The sequence below is a fragment of the Orbicella faveolata genome, unplaced genomic scaffold, assembly GCF_042242905.1.
Source record: "Orbicella faveolata isolate gen_17 unplaced genomic scaffold, um_ofav_v1 contig_2, whole genome shotgun sequence".
Classification (NCBI taxonomy): domain Eukaryota; kingdom Metazoa; phylum Cnidaria; class Anthozoa; order Scleractinia; family Merulinidae; genus Orbicella; species Orbicella faveolata.
The window spans coordinates 7,428,088-7,442,271 of record NW_028301547.1 but is presented as its reverse complement, the minus strand read 5'-3'; the positions used below and the strand labels follow the sequence as shown (position 1 = coordinate 7,442,271).

Genomic DNA, 14,184 nt, shown 5'->3' with positions numbered 1-14,184 from the left:
TTCCAAATCTAACAATAAACGCGCCATTTTTTCCACCATTGAAATGGGAAGAGGGGTGACAAGGAGTGCTTGCCATTATGCCAAACCGACCGGTCAGAGATCAGTGGGGATACCTGAGGAAAATGGAACGACATTTTCCTATTAAACCGGGCCAATCAATAGGTGCCAATTTTTTCCTTTTTCCGAATTCCCTGATTAGGGCAAAGAACCGGTTTGTCAAAAATGGAACAGCGAATTTCGGTCGGAATATTCGACCGAAATAAGTGGACTACCTCCAGAGGTGATCCCGAATTTTCCGGTCGGAAGAAACCCTTACGGACCTCTCCATTTAAATTTTGACCGAAGTTTCCAGAATCTTTGGCATAATGGAAAGCGCCAAAGATGCACGCCTGTGGCTAGCCGCGTTTTTTGACGGGAAATCTCACAGCCAAGCGACTTGGAAAACGAAGGAAAACTAAGTGAAATGCCTAATGCACGCCTGTGGCAAGGCGCGTTTCTCTGTGGGAAATACAGTAAACGACTTGTAAACGTAGAGCCTCTTAAACCTCTATTCAGCTAGTGTGCAGTTGAAAACACGAGAAAAATAAACTTATTCTATATATCTATCTCTTGTTATGTCGACAATCGAGTAAATTCAAGTTCCAGGAGACAGGGTTTAAAGGTGTTAAGCAAACCGCAACGGGAAAGAACGCCCGAGTCTGAAGACGTAGCGAGGAACAACCAGGAAAGATTTCGACTAAATCGAAAGCAAGAAAGGGCACGACAGAAACGGCAGAGAAGTAACAAAGAACAACGTGAACAAGAGAAAGAGAGGACCTGAAAAAATGGGCAAAGGAGAAGCGAGAAACAACGAGAAAGAGAGCGAAGAAGGGCACGACAACAGGCAACGAAGTAGCCAAGAACAACGGGAAACGTTGGCGGACAAAAGAACAATAAGACTGGAGAAGGCGAGTATCAGCTGGATTAACGTAAGCTTAAGGTTTTATCTGATTCTGAGTTTTCACCACCTTTTCGGACCGGATAAGTGTGGTAAAATATAAGTTTAAGCTTGCGAAGAGGTCAAGCTTAATTTTTTTGAAGGAAAACATCCACTTCATGAAAGCTTCTTAAAGCTTAAAATACTTCACTGCCATTCATTTCGCCCAGCTTATTAGTTTTGTCACGTTGTCAGATTTAGGATGAACTTAAATCCGACGGTAGGTCTGCGTTACATTTGCTTGAGAGATTTTTGTTTACTCTTTGAAAAACAGGACATTCGGGTTGTGTAAAAAAAATTTCGAGACTGGGAAGGCTACGAACAAAGAAAGATACTAATCTAAACACTGGCTAATAGCAAACTGTGTCCTGGGGCACTTTCCATATAAGGGTTGTATAGGTATTTGCGGACCCAAAGGTTATGATTTTTTAGCCGTTTTGGTCAGAAATAGGGTATGGATTTTGCACTCTAGTCTTGATCTGGGTATGTTTTTTAGAGGAAGCTACTCTTTTTCCATGGCAGATAGCCCTCAGATGTGTGTGGTCTGTTTTTGGGCTAAAGGTATATAGTATAGTGATTAATCAGGATTCACTTCACACATTTCTACTCCTCCTGAACCTGGATGGATATTCTAGTTGAGAGCAGGGTTACACCCCAGCATTTAATTCGCCAGCACCAGTAGAGAAATACTCTGAAAGTAAAGTATTTGTTTTTTAAGAGTACAACACATTGACTCGGTCCAATTTGGCAGTCCTCGAATCCACACACTTCACTTGTTTATAGTCTGGTGCACTTAAATGATTAAACTACCATGCCCCAATTCCAGAAGAATTTTAAAATATCCATACCCACTCTCATGGAAGGTCACTGGAAATTTCAAGGAGGCTGTTGCTGCCACAAAGCAAAATTGTAAGAGAAAACTAATGAAAGTGGACTTTCCAGATGGGTGGGGCGTTCGAACCAAAAAACCTTTTGTGGATGGGTGTGGCTATATCCTAGACCGATAATGTTAAGTCAGTCTCCTCTGCAGATGCTATTTAGGCTCATCACACAAATATCTTCTCCACCCTGAGGAGAAATGCATTATGAGCCAAAAAGATGTCTGCATAGGAGACTTATGAACATGTTGAGATTGCTTTGAAAATTTATTTCACCGAAAACAAATGTTCATTAACAATTTAACAAGACAACAATAATTTGCAGCAGCTTTACAATAAATTCTGCTGACTTTTTCATCACTGACTACAAATTTAAAACGTTCATTACCTGAGGTACTGAAATTCCTAGAGGCTATCAAGGCTTGATATAACTAACTGGTGTAACTGAGGGCAACCATTGGCCAATCACTGCATGCAAACACAACAACACCAACAACAACCTTCTCTATTACTAGGGTGGCCAGGATCTTGCCTTTTTTTTTTCAATGAACAACCTGCAGGACTTCCGAGTCACAAGATAAACTGGGAGGAGAAGAGTTAAATGTGGACACTCTTGCAGAGGGCTTACTGCAGACCTCCTTTTATTGTACCCTTTCTTATAATCAATTCATGCCATTTTACATGCATTTGGTAGCCTCTTTTCCCTTTTTGACCAAGAATGTGTGATTGACCATAACAATACCTACATATTAAGGAGGCCAGGATTTCCCTTATTGACCAATTTTAACTTTTTCTCTAAGACATGTTATTATTTTACTGTAAAGTGGCATAAAGGAAAGAGCAAATCAAACTAATATAGTTTTTATTTTTTGGACTGTGAAAATGAATTCTTTTCAAACCCCGACCTATTTCACAAACAAAACAATTTAGCAATCTTATGTAATGGTTTACGACAGTGAAGTTATAGAATGGATGTTAATGCTCCACTGACACACTGTTCAATAACAAATGTGTTTGAGGACAATTTAGATGTCATATCATCTCCACACTCAACAATTATTGTTTCTGTTACCAACTCAACATCACACTCTACAGTTTCTTCCTTGTTTTCCCTTGCTTTGTTTTTCCTTTTCCTTGTAATTTTCTTCTTCTCCTGCCTGTTTGGCGCCTTACGGCACCAATTTTTCTTAAGGTGTAATGTGACATTACTGCGTTGGTTATATCTTCGTCCACAATATGGACAGGGGAAAGGTCGTTCTCCTGTGTGGATAAGCTGATGACGTTTCAGGCGTGACAGTGTTGAAAAACCTTTGTTGCAAGTTGGACATCTAAGGTAAGAAAAATAATGTGATTGAACAAAATTTGTTAGACGAATAATAATTGTATTACATATATTTTTTATGTATTTATGACAACAACTACTACTACTACTACTACTACTACTACTACTACTACTACTGCTACTGCTACTGCTACTGCTACTGCTACTGCTACTGCTACTGCTACTGCTACTGCTACTGCTACTGCTACTGCTACTGCTACTGCTACTGCTACTGCTACTGCTACTACTACTACTACTACTACTACTGCTACTATGCGTGCTGTGATTGGTCAATTTATTCTACTGTGTGGCCCGCTAAAATTTAAAGCTGTTTTTGTTGCCAAAATGTTTCATGATTTATTGCCAAGTGTTCTTAACTTTTATAGCAAGTAAAAATTGAAAACTTTTTGTTGCTTCTAAAGTTGTGCATTAAAACCTGCTAATGACTTACGAGTCACTTAACATTGATTTCAAATTGACTCATTTTGCTTTTGACTTGCGTTAGAAATTTGAAGCCATTCCACATGAATAGAAATCGTTCCCAAACCTGGCAGACACACAGTAGAGATTCTTGGTCCGTACTGTAAGTTATGGATCCTCATTAATTTTTATGGCCCGCATGCATCATGTTTGGGCCATAAATCAATGTGGAAAAATACTTGGTCTGTAACTTACAGTACAGCCCTTGAACTCGGTTAGTATGAGGTATATAGACCCCACACTCAGACAGACCACCTACATTATAAAGATATGAAAAAATATTAAAATAAATATGGTCAAACCTCTATTGAGCAGCCACCGCTAATTAAGTGGACAGTTATTAAAGTCCCAAAATTATTGTCAGTTAAATACTGTAAATAAAACCCCTACTAACTGGCTACCTCTATTAAGTGGCCATGGCCACCTTTTGGTAGTCCCAATAAGGATTTTTCTATTGTCTTTACCCCTAACAAACAGCCATCCAAATTGAAAACTTTGTTTTGAAAAATGTAATGGCAGATTAGGGCTGCCATTAAGTTTTTAGTCACCTGACATGTAGCCTTATTCTCCACACCCATAGCAAATTTGTTACTTTGTAGGTAGATTCTATCAACAACAGGCAATTTCACCCATAGCATCAAGGGTTACGGCCTTTAATGCCAGCCCTGCAGATAAGTGTCTGAAGTAGAAGGTGACGAGTGATAGAAATATTCAAACACGCGTTTATCATGATTGTCTTAAGGCCACCCAATGTTCACTAAGAAATCAACCTGATGGTGAAAAATATTAAGGTACACCAACCTCTATTAAGCGACCATCTCCCATTTCCCTGAGGGTGGTTTGACTGTATATGCTATAAGCTTGTATAGTCTTAAAGATAACTACCCATCTCACCTGCCCAAAAAAGTGATTAAATATGAAGTACAAAACAAAAGAAAAACTTAATGCTTACTTGTTTTGTGGGTCATTAGTGTGCACTAAGCAATGATCTTTCATAGTTCGTCTATAGCGGAAACTCATTCCACATGTGTCACAGGAGAATGGCTTTTCTCCAGTGTGAACAAGCAGGTGTTGCTTTAAAGAATTTTTACTTGTGTAGCATTTGCCACACTGTGAGTAGCTGCAAATGTATGGTCTTTCTCCAGTGTGTGATCGCATGTGTTTTGTGACATCGTTCTTGGTGGCAAATGCCTTTGAACATATTGGGCACTTGTGTGGTTTGGTGCCAGAATGCATTCGTTGCCAGTGTCTTTTGCAGGTTGAGTTTAACCTGAATTTCATGTCACATATGTCACATTTGTAGGGCTTATCACCTAGATGTAAGCAAAAAGAAAGTTTGTACTGGTCAACAGCTAAAATGTTCCTGTTCAATAGTTAATAAGGACTGGAAGAGCTTGAGATGGTTTGCTGAGGAGGACTATGTACTAATTAATTTAAAGATTTAGCCAAGCCTAAAAGGGGAGCTCCTGATTGCAATAATTAGCCATAAGGGAAAAAGGGGATTTGTTTTTCTTGAATCAGAAACTCAAAAAATGATCAATATTATTGTGAGCATTTTATTGTTCAGCGTGTGGTTTTGCTATTTTTTCCAGTTAAACTCTAACAAACTATACCCAATAAGCATAACCAAGACTGCAGAAATTACGTACGCAATATATCAGGGACTTTCCAAGAGACGATTGTGCAAGGAATATGTCACAAGAAAAGTCAACAATGCCCCAGTGGTTAATTTGTGCTGAAATTTTGCCTTTGCACGTACCCCCTCCCTCTCCCCCAAAGAAATAACCTGACTTGAACCTGTGATTCAATCGAAAACCAATTCCTGGTCAGCAGACAACTCAAAAAAAAAAAAAACATGCGACCTCGATGAGCACTAAACCTGAGCCCCTGATAATTATGGTCACATGATACTGGTCAGCAGATACCTTGTTTTGACAGCTTTCAATTAGGCATAATATGGATGTCCAATATCAAAGATGTACCCATGGTAATGGTGCTACTCTCCTATTTTTTAAGGTATTGGGCTTAGTGTACGTACGTACGTACGTATGTGCGGACAGTCACGTGACAACCAAAATATTTGAAATCGATGAGTTACCAAATTTTCTAAGGTATTGTGCTCCGCTTGCGGGCCTTTGTGAGATAGCTTGCTGAGGGGAGCTGTTCCCTATAAAAAGGAAAGTTGGAAAGAATTTTGTAAAGGACCCCTTAAAGGTACCAGAATCTTGTTTTGTGGGTGTGATTAAAATTGCTTTGCATAACTGAGGCCCAAGTGAGAAACGTGTACATTGTTGTTCAGGGGAACTATGCTCATTCAAGAGCAGCACTTATATTACTGGGGTGAAAATGTTTGGTTAATTCAGAATGCTGGGATTAAATACAACACATACCTGTATGGGTTACTAAGTGCCGTCTCAAACTGTTATAATCACAACATTCCCTTCCACAGGTTGGACAACTCACTGCTTTAGTACCCAAGTGCTTGCGCATGTGGCATTGAAGGTAGTCCTTAAATGCAAATGTAGCCTTGCAAATGTCACACTCAAAAGGTTTTTCACCAGTGTGGCGAAATTCATGCCGAACGAGAGAATCATGACGCAAGAAAACTTCTTTGCAAAGCTGACATTTGTAGGGCTTCTCTGAATGTAGTCGAATGTGGTTCTTCAATGTACTTGAATACCGAAATGATTTCTGACATGTGGAACAATGGAAAGGTCGTATGCCAGTGTGGGATTTGATATGAATCTGAAAGAAAGCAGAGAGCTAATAAATTACAGTGAAACCCTGTCAATACAGTCACCAACAGCCGTGATAATTTGGCTGCATTAACGAGGTGGCTGTATTAATGGGGTAGGGTCAAATTTCATGACTGGTCAAAATTGAGTGACTTTTTAACAGATATATCACCACTGCACTTCACCAAACAACTGTGCTTTGATAAGTATCGGGAATGCAGATATAATTTTCAAAAAAATTGAAACTTCAGACAGTACATGCTAACAATATTAACAGTGGAAAGATGAACATAACTGGTTTGAGTGGCCATATAACCAGGGTAAAATTATAAAGGATTACACATGTCGGGATTTCAGAAATTCATGTAACTTTTGGCCATATTAACGGTGTGGCCACATTAACAGAGTTTTCTTATAAGAAAATATATGGGTGTTTCCCCGGGACAAAAAAAAAGTCGCTGTAATAACCAGATGACTGTAACGCAAGGTTCCACTATATGATTATTACACACATGTTGAGCCAACACTTGTTTCTAGAAATCATGCCATTTTGCCAAACTGCACAAAGTCATATGCACCATATGGAGGAGGCAGCGTGGCCGGGTGGTTTACATGTAGGGTGCTGGTGTTGTAATCCGGAGGTCCTGGGTTCAAGGCCTCCACCCTGCCACTAGCGGAATTTGTTTATCGGTAGTCCCAAGTTCAAATCCTCGGTCACGCTTTGTAAATAGCCAACTGGTCTGCCTCCTGCCAGTTGGGATTTTTAACTATGTTACATTTATTTGAAATATCTGTTTCCTTTGTTTCAGAAGCATGCCTGTAAACTACTAAGCTTAGTGCTTGTATAGCTAAATGCATGGCCACTATAAATAAGATTTACATTTTTTTACATCACATTACATTATTTACCAACTGAGCTGGATCATACAGTCAAGTAAAACACGTTGAAGCCTGCAAACCCAGTTCAGCAACTCTGCTGCACATGTTGACCATTACAGAGTTCAAATTTAATTTAGCCACGGTGATCATAACACAAATAGCTTCACCAACCCCAACATACAAGATGAAAAAAGCAAAGTTACCTTCAAGGAGCTAACGCAGTTAAAACTCCTGTCACAATGAGGACATGCATGTTGCTTTGTCTTTTCCCCCTTGCAGTGACTATGCTTGTGACGCTTTAAACCCAAAGTTGTGCGAAAGCTCTTAAAACACTTGTCACAAGTGTGTTTAAATTTGTTTTGAGATTTGGAACGTGTGACGGGTAGATTAGTTTCTGGTGGTTGTGGATTTTGTTTGTTGCTGTTGACAGCCCTGTCTTTACTCTTTGTTTTCCCTTGCTTTCTTGTCTTCTGTTTCTTTTTTTTAACATTGTTCAAGTCTTTTTCTCGTTCATAGTCATTCTCTGTTTCCTTTTGTTTTCTTGTTTTCCTCTTGTTTTGTTCAACATTGTTCAAGCCTTCTTCTCCTTCACAGTCATTCTCTGTTTTCTGTTGACTCTCATTTTCTTCGTCATTTTGTCTTTCTCTGTTTTGCCCATGGAACCGCTCTTGTATTTCTTCTAAATCTTCTTCCAGATACTCATAATCTCCTTCTGTTTCCCCTGCTAGCTTAACATTCGCATATCCACCTTAGCAAACAAAAACCAAAATTAAATATTTAATATGGTGGGATATTCAATTCACTTCTTTTGTTTCTGAGAACAACAAAGTAATGTTGATATCAGCACAAAATTAGCATTACATTTATTTGGTGGGTGTTGAATGTTACATGTTTATAGTGGTCAATGTGCTTTGCTACACCTAGCTATAGTTCTCAGGCACGCCACTTAAACTGAAAGAAACAAATATTTCAAATAAGCATAATAGGCTTAAAAATCCCAACTGGTGGGAGGCAGACTAAGTGGCTATTTACAAACATGACAGAGCAGATGAACTAGGGTCTACTGAGAAACAACAACTCTCGCTTAGTGGTCAGTTTTTCACTCTAACACGAAACGCTAAAGCTGGGGAATCCTGAAATGGGCTAGCATACCATCCAGGGGACAGTAGAAATACTCCTAGCTGAATAATGCTATGGAAACCACAGAGACAAGTGACAGCCTTGTAAACCAGTATATTAGGCAGTGAAACACATTTTCTTTTTAACAGTTGTATGTTTTAAAAAAAAGACACTTAGACCACACAAAACACATACTGTTGATGGCCACTTGTAGAAAGAGATCCTCATCAACTGGAACAGTTAAAATTTCAACTTCTTCTTCAGCAACTGAGACATTTTCAGGCTGATTCAGTGATTCATCATCTTTACCTAGTAAAGAGTAAACAGATTTGTGACCAATGCAACTTAATATTAATAGTGATTGATGCCTGTACACTGTATGTTGTGCCTTGCAATTATTAATTGCTATAATTATAATTTAAGTGCTCTCAACATATTTGCTCCAGTACTGGTCAATGTAATAGTACTCTAGAATTGGAATAACACGATGGTTCGCACAGTGGAGGCACAGGTTTGAGCCCTGGCCGGGGACATTGTGTTGTGTTCTTGGGCAAGACACTTTATTCTCACAGTGTCTCTCTTCACCCAGGTGTACAAATGGGTACAGGTCAATTTAATGCTGGGAGGTAACCCTGCGATGGACTAGCATCCCATCCAGGGGGGAATAGAAATACTCCTAGTAACTTCATGCTACAGAAACCGGCCTAGACTGCTGGCAGCCGGTTTTGTCTCTATGGGTTACTTAGACGAGTGTTTAGTCAGCACGAATGCTAAAGGGTGGTATGGCGGTGGCCAAATAGGGAAAGAGGTGAGACAAGGGCGGTATGGCCGAGTAGGGAAGAAGGCATGTCTCATTCCATTTCCATTTAGGCTAAAGTGTGCTGCCTCATAACCCCTCCTGAATTTTGAGAGAAAAACAGATTGCCAGCAGTCTACAGTAGCTCTGGGTTGATGGGCCACTTGGTTTGTATGCAGACTTTACCTACCTATGCACAGTGCATGTACACGTTATGCACACATTTGTATTTCCAGGTGACTGCCTCAAAGTTAGACTAAATTAGCTAAGCCTAATCATTAGTACTATCAAAAGTTTGACTAAGGGCTGGGTCGCACAAAAGCGAATTCAAATATTTCCGATTTTTTGTGAGGAAAAAAATTGGCAAAAATTTTGCAAGTTCCAAATTTTGGCAGTGGTCGCATTAGACCAACATATTGGAACCAAAATGTTACTGATTGAAATATATGTCACAAGATCTATATTTCTCAATTAAATATTTTTATTATTAGATTTCATGCAAGAGTTGAACTCTTCACAGATTTTTCTCCATGCTGCATGTTCTTGACTCTCCGCTTGACAGCAACTCATGATTTTCAGCCCATAATTAGATGAGCAGATTTTGCTCGGCTTGTGTTTGTGTTGTTGCTTGAGCTACTTCCTATTGAAGAAGATTGCCTCGCTGAAGCCATCTCTTCAAATTGCTGCCAGTAACCAGATCCAGGGTATGAGTCATAAGAATTTGAATAGAAACTCAGCTCGTATTCCTCATTTCCATTGAAATAGCTGTAAAAAGTGTCAGATAGACCGGGCAAAAAATGATTTAGTCCCGCCATCGCACATGCCAAACTGGACTAGCCGTTACAGTTATTTTCTCACCGTAATTTTATCCAGGCATGTTTCAAAAAATATGACAATTAAATGGTTAAAAAACAAAATTGTTTGCTTTGCCAAAATTTGGATGCCTCTGAGGCAGCACTTCGGTTTTTTTGAAGATTGGTGAAAGTTTGGCAATCCGCAAAAATTTGGCAAGTTTTTGAAACTGGGGGTCGCACTTATTTTGCGCTCCTTGTCAACAGATTTATTAATTATAAAAACAAAATTGGCTCTACTGCGATCCGGGCCTAACCATGAAAAACTACTCACCTTCCATCTGGAAAATAAAACACCAGATTCCCTCACTGAATTGGTGATATTTAGAGGCTGCAAAAAGAATATAAAATATTTTTAATACTGCTTGTACAATGTTCAGTATTTAATACACTTACATCTACTTTATGGATGTTGCATAAATTATCCCATAGCACCAGGGCGGTAGCCAGAAACCAGTCATAACTGAGGCAGTGTCCAAGAAATGAGTTATGACTGAGGCAATGTCCATGGTTTAATTCTCTTCCTGGGAATTTAGGGTGTTTTTTATGACTATAATCAACAAAAACGAAAAAAATGACTGAGGCAAGTGCCTCGGTTTGCCTGTTACTAGCTACAGCCCTGAGCACTGTGTGCTAGTAGTATCTATCACTGTAATTTGACCCTTGCCCAGACTGATGTGGTGATGGTCAGTCGAAAAAGAACCTAGGAAAAGAATGAGCCTCACCTGGGGTGAGGCTGCAGGCTGCAAAGACTGCCCAGGACTGGGAATGTTGGAGGGACCTTGTGGGGGCCTTACATGCCACATGGCACAAAGAGGCTCAAGTAAGTAATTTGACCCTTGGTGTGACTCAGACTTGTAAACAAAGCATTCCATTTGCTATTTTGGTAAGATTAGTTTATGGAAAAATGCATGGCATTCCTGAAGACTTTGCCATGATACCTTGGAGTTATTCGCCCCCTCTGGCTGCAAATTTTAGAGAACCCAGAACTGAGACGGGGTGTCAGGAATAGAAAAATAGATGGCTTAAATAGAGGGTTTAAATAGGGTGGCAAAATATGATCAGGCTTTTTTTAAGGATGGTGCCTACTAAATACAAAGGGTTTTGGCGCCAGATTAGGACCATGCGCAAAAAGTAGATCTTTGCGAGGGCTACTGGAATCCACAAAGAAAAGTGGGGGCAGCCATGTATTTTTTCAAGATAATAATAATTATTAACCTTGAATCTCAGCAAAAATGCTGACATCAGCATTTTTCTGAAAAAAGAAGGAAAGGACATTTCTTTACAGATTTCCTTAGAATTCACATTTACATACTAGAGAAAAATGACCACATTTATGTTCTTATGTTCTTACTACTACTTTAATAACAAAATTGTTACATCAGCACTTTTAGCGTCTCTGACAGCCTTCCTCTGGTTCAGCTAAAATACAGTCTAAATAGCTTTTCCTCACAACTAAAAAAGTTATTCACCTTTTTTGAAAATTATTATGGTGCCCATTACATTTTTTAATGTCACCTTCCCAGTAAGTAAAATATTTGCGTATCTCACACTTGTTTTGCACATGTACTACCCCATCTTGAGGTACATGTTTACAGCTGGATTTCAGTATAATTTTTACAGATAACACCTAGTTTTTCAGCTTGAAGCCAACAGCACTTAACAGGTAGTGGGTAGCGATACGCTGTTAAATTTGGTACTCCTGGTTTTAGTGCACGATTCTGAAGAAATTTATGATATTTACTGGATTTCTTCAATCTGTTTTCCATTTTATTAGCAGCAATGTTTGCTTTGCATCAATTAAGTTTTGAACTTTCTATAAACCCTAAATTACTAGTTTTTTCCTTTTCTGCCCAATTTTTTTGCATAGGATACAACTGCAGGGCTCAATACTAATGGTAGCCAACTTGCCACAGACTAGTAGGAATTTAGTTTTGGTTAGTAGGTTTTTGACTTCCACTAGCCACTTTGTTTCACAGTGTTTGAGGTCATTTTGAAGCATTTTCAGTGAGTTAGTGCTGGTGGTGGTGTCCCACTAGGAAAGCCCTAACTCGCTGAAAACGCTTCAAAAGGGCCTCAAACACCGTGAAACAACAAAGAATACAACAGGAAAGCAAGGTAAGTCAGTTTTATTCACGGAACATTAAATTTTAGGTATTTAAAGTAAACATGTAAAGTTCCCATACAAACCCTTCTAAATCACATCTTTGTAACACAACACCGCTCAAAGGCAAGAGTCACGGTCATATACATTTCATTTACATTAATTATTTCCTCTCATCTCGCCCTTGGGTCATCTGTGATTTATACAGTCTGTTTTGTTTATGTGAATAGTTAGGCATATACAAAAAACAAAACTTTTAATTTCATGTGTTACGCGTCTGCTTTGTCTGAAATGACTGTTAAAATAAAAATGTTTTTTAACCTTCCGAAAGCAATGGCTTCCTGTAAGTAACAGCTACCTGAAAGCGGCCACTTTTGCCTACTAAATCTGAAAGTAACAGGGACCCTTACTTTCAGAATTCTACGGTAGTTGTCCAATATATCAGTCTATAGTTGGTCGATATATATGATGAGATGTATGTCGGCCGATATAGCCTATAATTCACCGATACTAAATACCAATACGTCACTGATACTTTGCCATTGGACTCAATTGCTAAATTAACACACTTGACCAATACTTGACACATGACTGATATGACTGACAGTTGACTGGTATTCCACCGGCATATGACTGAATACTTGATCGAGATGCATCTAAGAAATATCAACTGACACTCGCCAATAGTTGGTCACTATATCGACTGACTATCGCCTGGTTGTTGACCGACTATTGGCTGACTAGTCGACCGAGTGTCTACTGACTCTCTACCCATATGTTGGTCGACTATCGACTGCCTCTTGACCGATATATCGACTGACAGTAAACATGATCATATTTGAGTTCTCTGCAGCCAACCACAACCTGAATAGGGTGTAAGAAGTCAAAAGTCCAGGGGTTGTTCAAAGGGTAAGCAAATGTCCGGCTCCCAGGTTGTGAAAAAACGTCAATGCCGCAACTTCCGTGATTAAAATATGAGCAAATGCCCATCTAATGTCCGCGTAGGGGTGGTGGCGGGGGGGGGGGGAGGGGGGGGAATGCATAATAGCTAATAAACAATGCTGATCGTATTTGGTGCCCTCGGTTGCAGAGCTGAGGAATTACATTGCTAACACTGATCAACAAATAACCATGAAAATGAAAGTTTGTAAAGCACTGCTATCTTATAAGCTTACGTCTGATTTAAGCTTATGTGTTGTCTGATCGACAGCTCTCAAACCTGACCACTGACTGACAGGATTGAACCATGTACAATGTGTAATAAAGTTAATTCCTCACCAAATTCGCTTTGTGTACTAATCACTCTTGCCTTGCAAACAGTTTCTGTCGATCTGTATCGGTAAAATTCTGTTTTGTTGCTTCTCTTACGACTTGGTGCCAATCGATGTCAAATGAACTCTCGGGAGCCGAGAGAATCTGGGAATTTATTCAACCTCGTTCCCAAGGTCCTCCTGGAAACGAGGTTAGGTTGTGGCTCTACCAACGTGACAGGAAGTTAGATTAGTTGTCCATCGATGAGGAATGCCTTCCATTTGACATAAGTTCTATTTTTCCTTGGCTCCCATCTTGCTTCCTTCTTGTTTCTCCTTTCGTGCTTATGATCAGCTGAAGTTGTGATTAGCTATCGCTAATCGCTCCCTTTTAAGAGTTGTAAGCTTTCAGAGCTGACAGGCGGTAAGGGTGCACTTGAACCAGTGGATGCATGTGCAAGGGAGAATATTAAATGATCTTGTTTAATTGCAGGTGCAAGATTTTAGGCGGGAAATACTTGGAACGACTCTCACAGAACCCGGGGGTGAAATTTTCTTCGATAAATGCCACTTTCCATGAAGGCATGCATGGCAAAGTTGTGACTGATTGACATTTGAAAGTCTGGCTCCAGGACATGGTGCACCGAACATTTGTGTTACGGTATTTGAGGTGATGGATCAGAGGATATCAGCATCACCAAGGAAGCCGTCGCCCTAATTCTCTATGGAAGATATGGCCGTGAAAAGCCTGGAACTCGTAAAATGAATACTCATTTCCACTGGGTTCGTTTCCAA

At 39.6% G+C, this 14,184-nt stretch overlaps 1 protein-coding gene across 2 annotated transcripts; it reads right to left on the bottom strand.

Moving 5' to 3' along the window:
* Positions 1-2,108: 2,108 nt before the first annotated feature.
* LOC110042787 (uncharacterized) lies at positions 2,109-13,571 on the bottom strand. Of its 2 annotated transcripts, XM_089289263.1 has the most exons (8): positions 13,418-13,571; positions 11,254-11,290; positions 10,310-10,366; positions 8,584-8,697; positions 7,473-8,017; positions 6,046-6,400; positions 4,608-4,968; positions 2,109-3,182 (listed from the first exon to the last, which is right to left on the bottom strand). In XM_089289263.1, the coding sequence occupies exons 3-8, from the start codon at positions 10,314-10,316 to the stop codon at positions 2,816-2,818; spliced, it is 1,749 nt and encodes a 582-aa protein (XP_089145389.1). In that variant the 5' UTR covers positions 10,317-10,366; positions 11,254-11,290; positions 13,418-13,571; the 3' UTR covers positions 2,109-2,815. The 2 variants fall into 2 exon arrangements, with proteins under 2 accessions (XP_089145389.1, XP_089145388.1); XM_089289262.1 differs by lacking the exon at positions 11,254-11,290.
* Between the last annotated feature and the right edge of the window lie 613 nt (positions 13,572-14,184).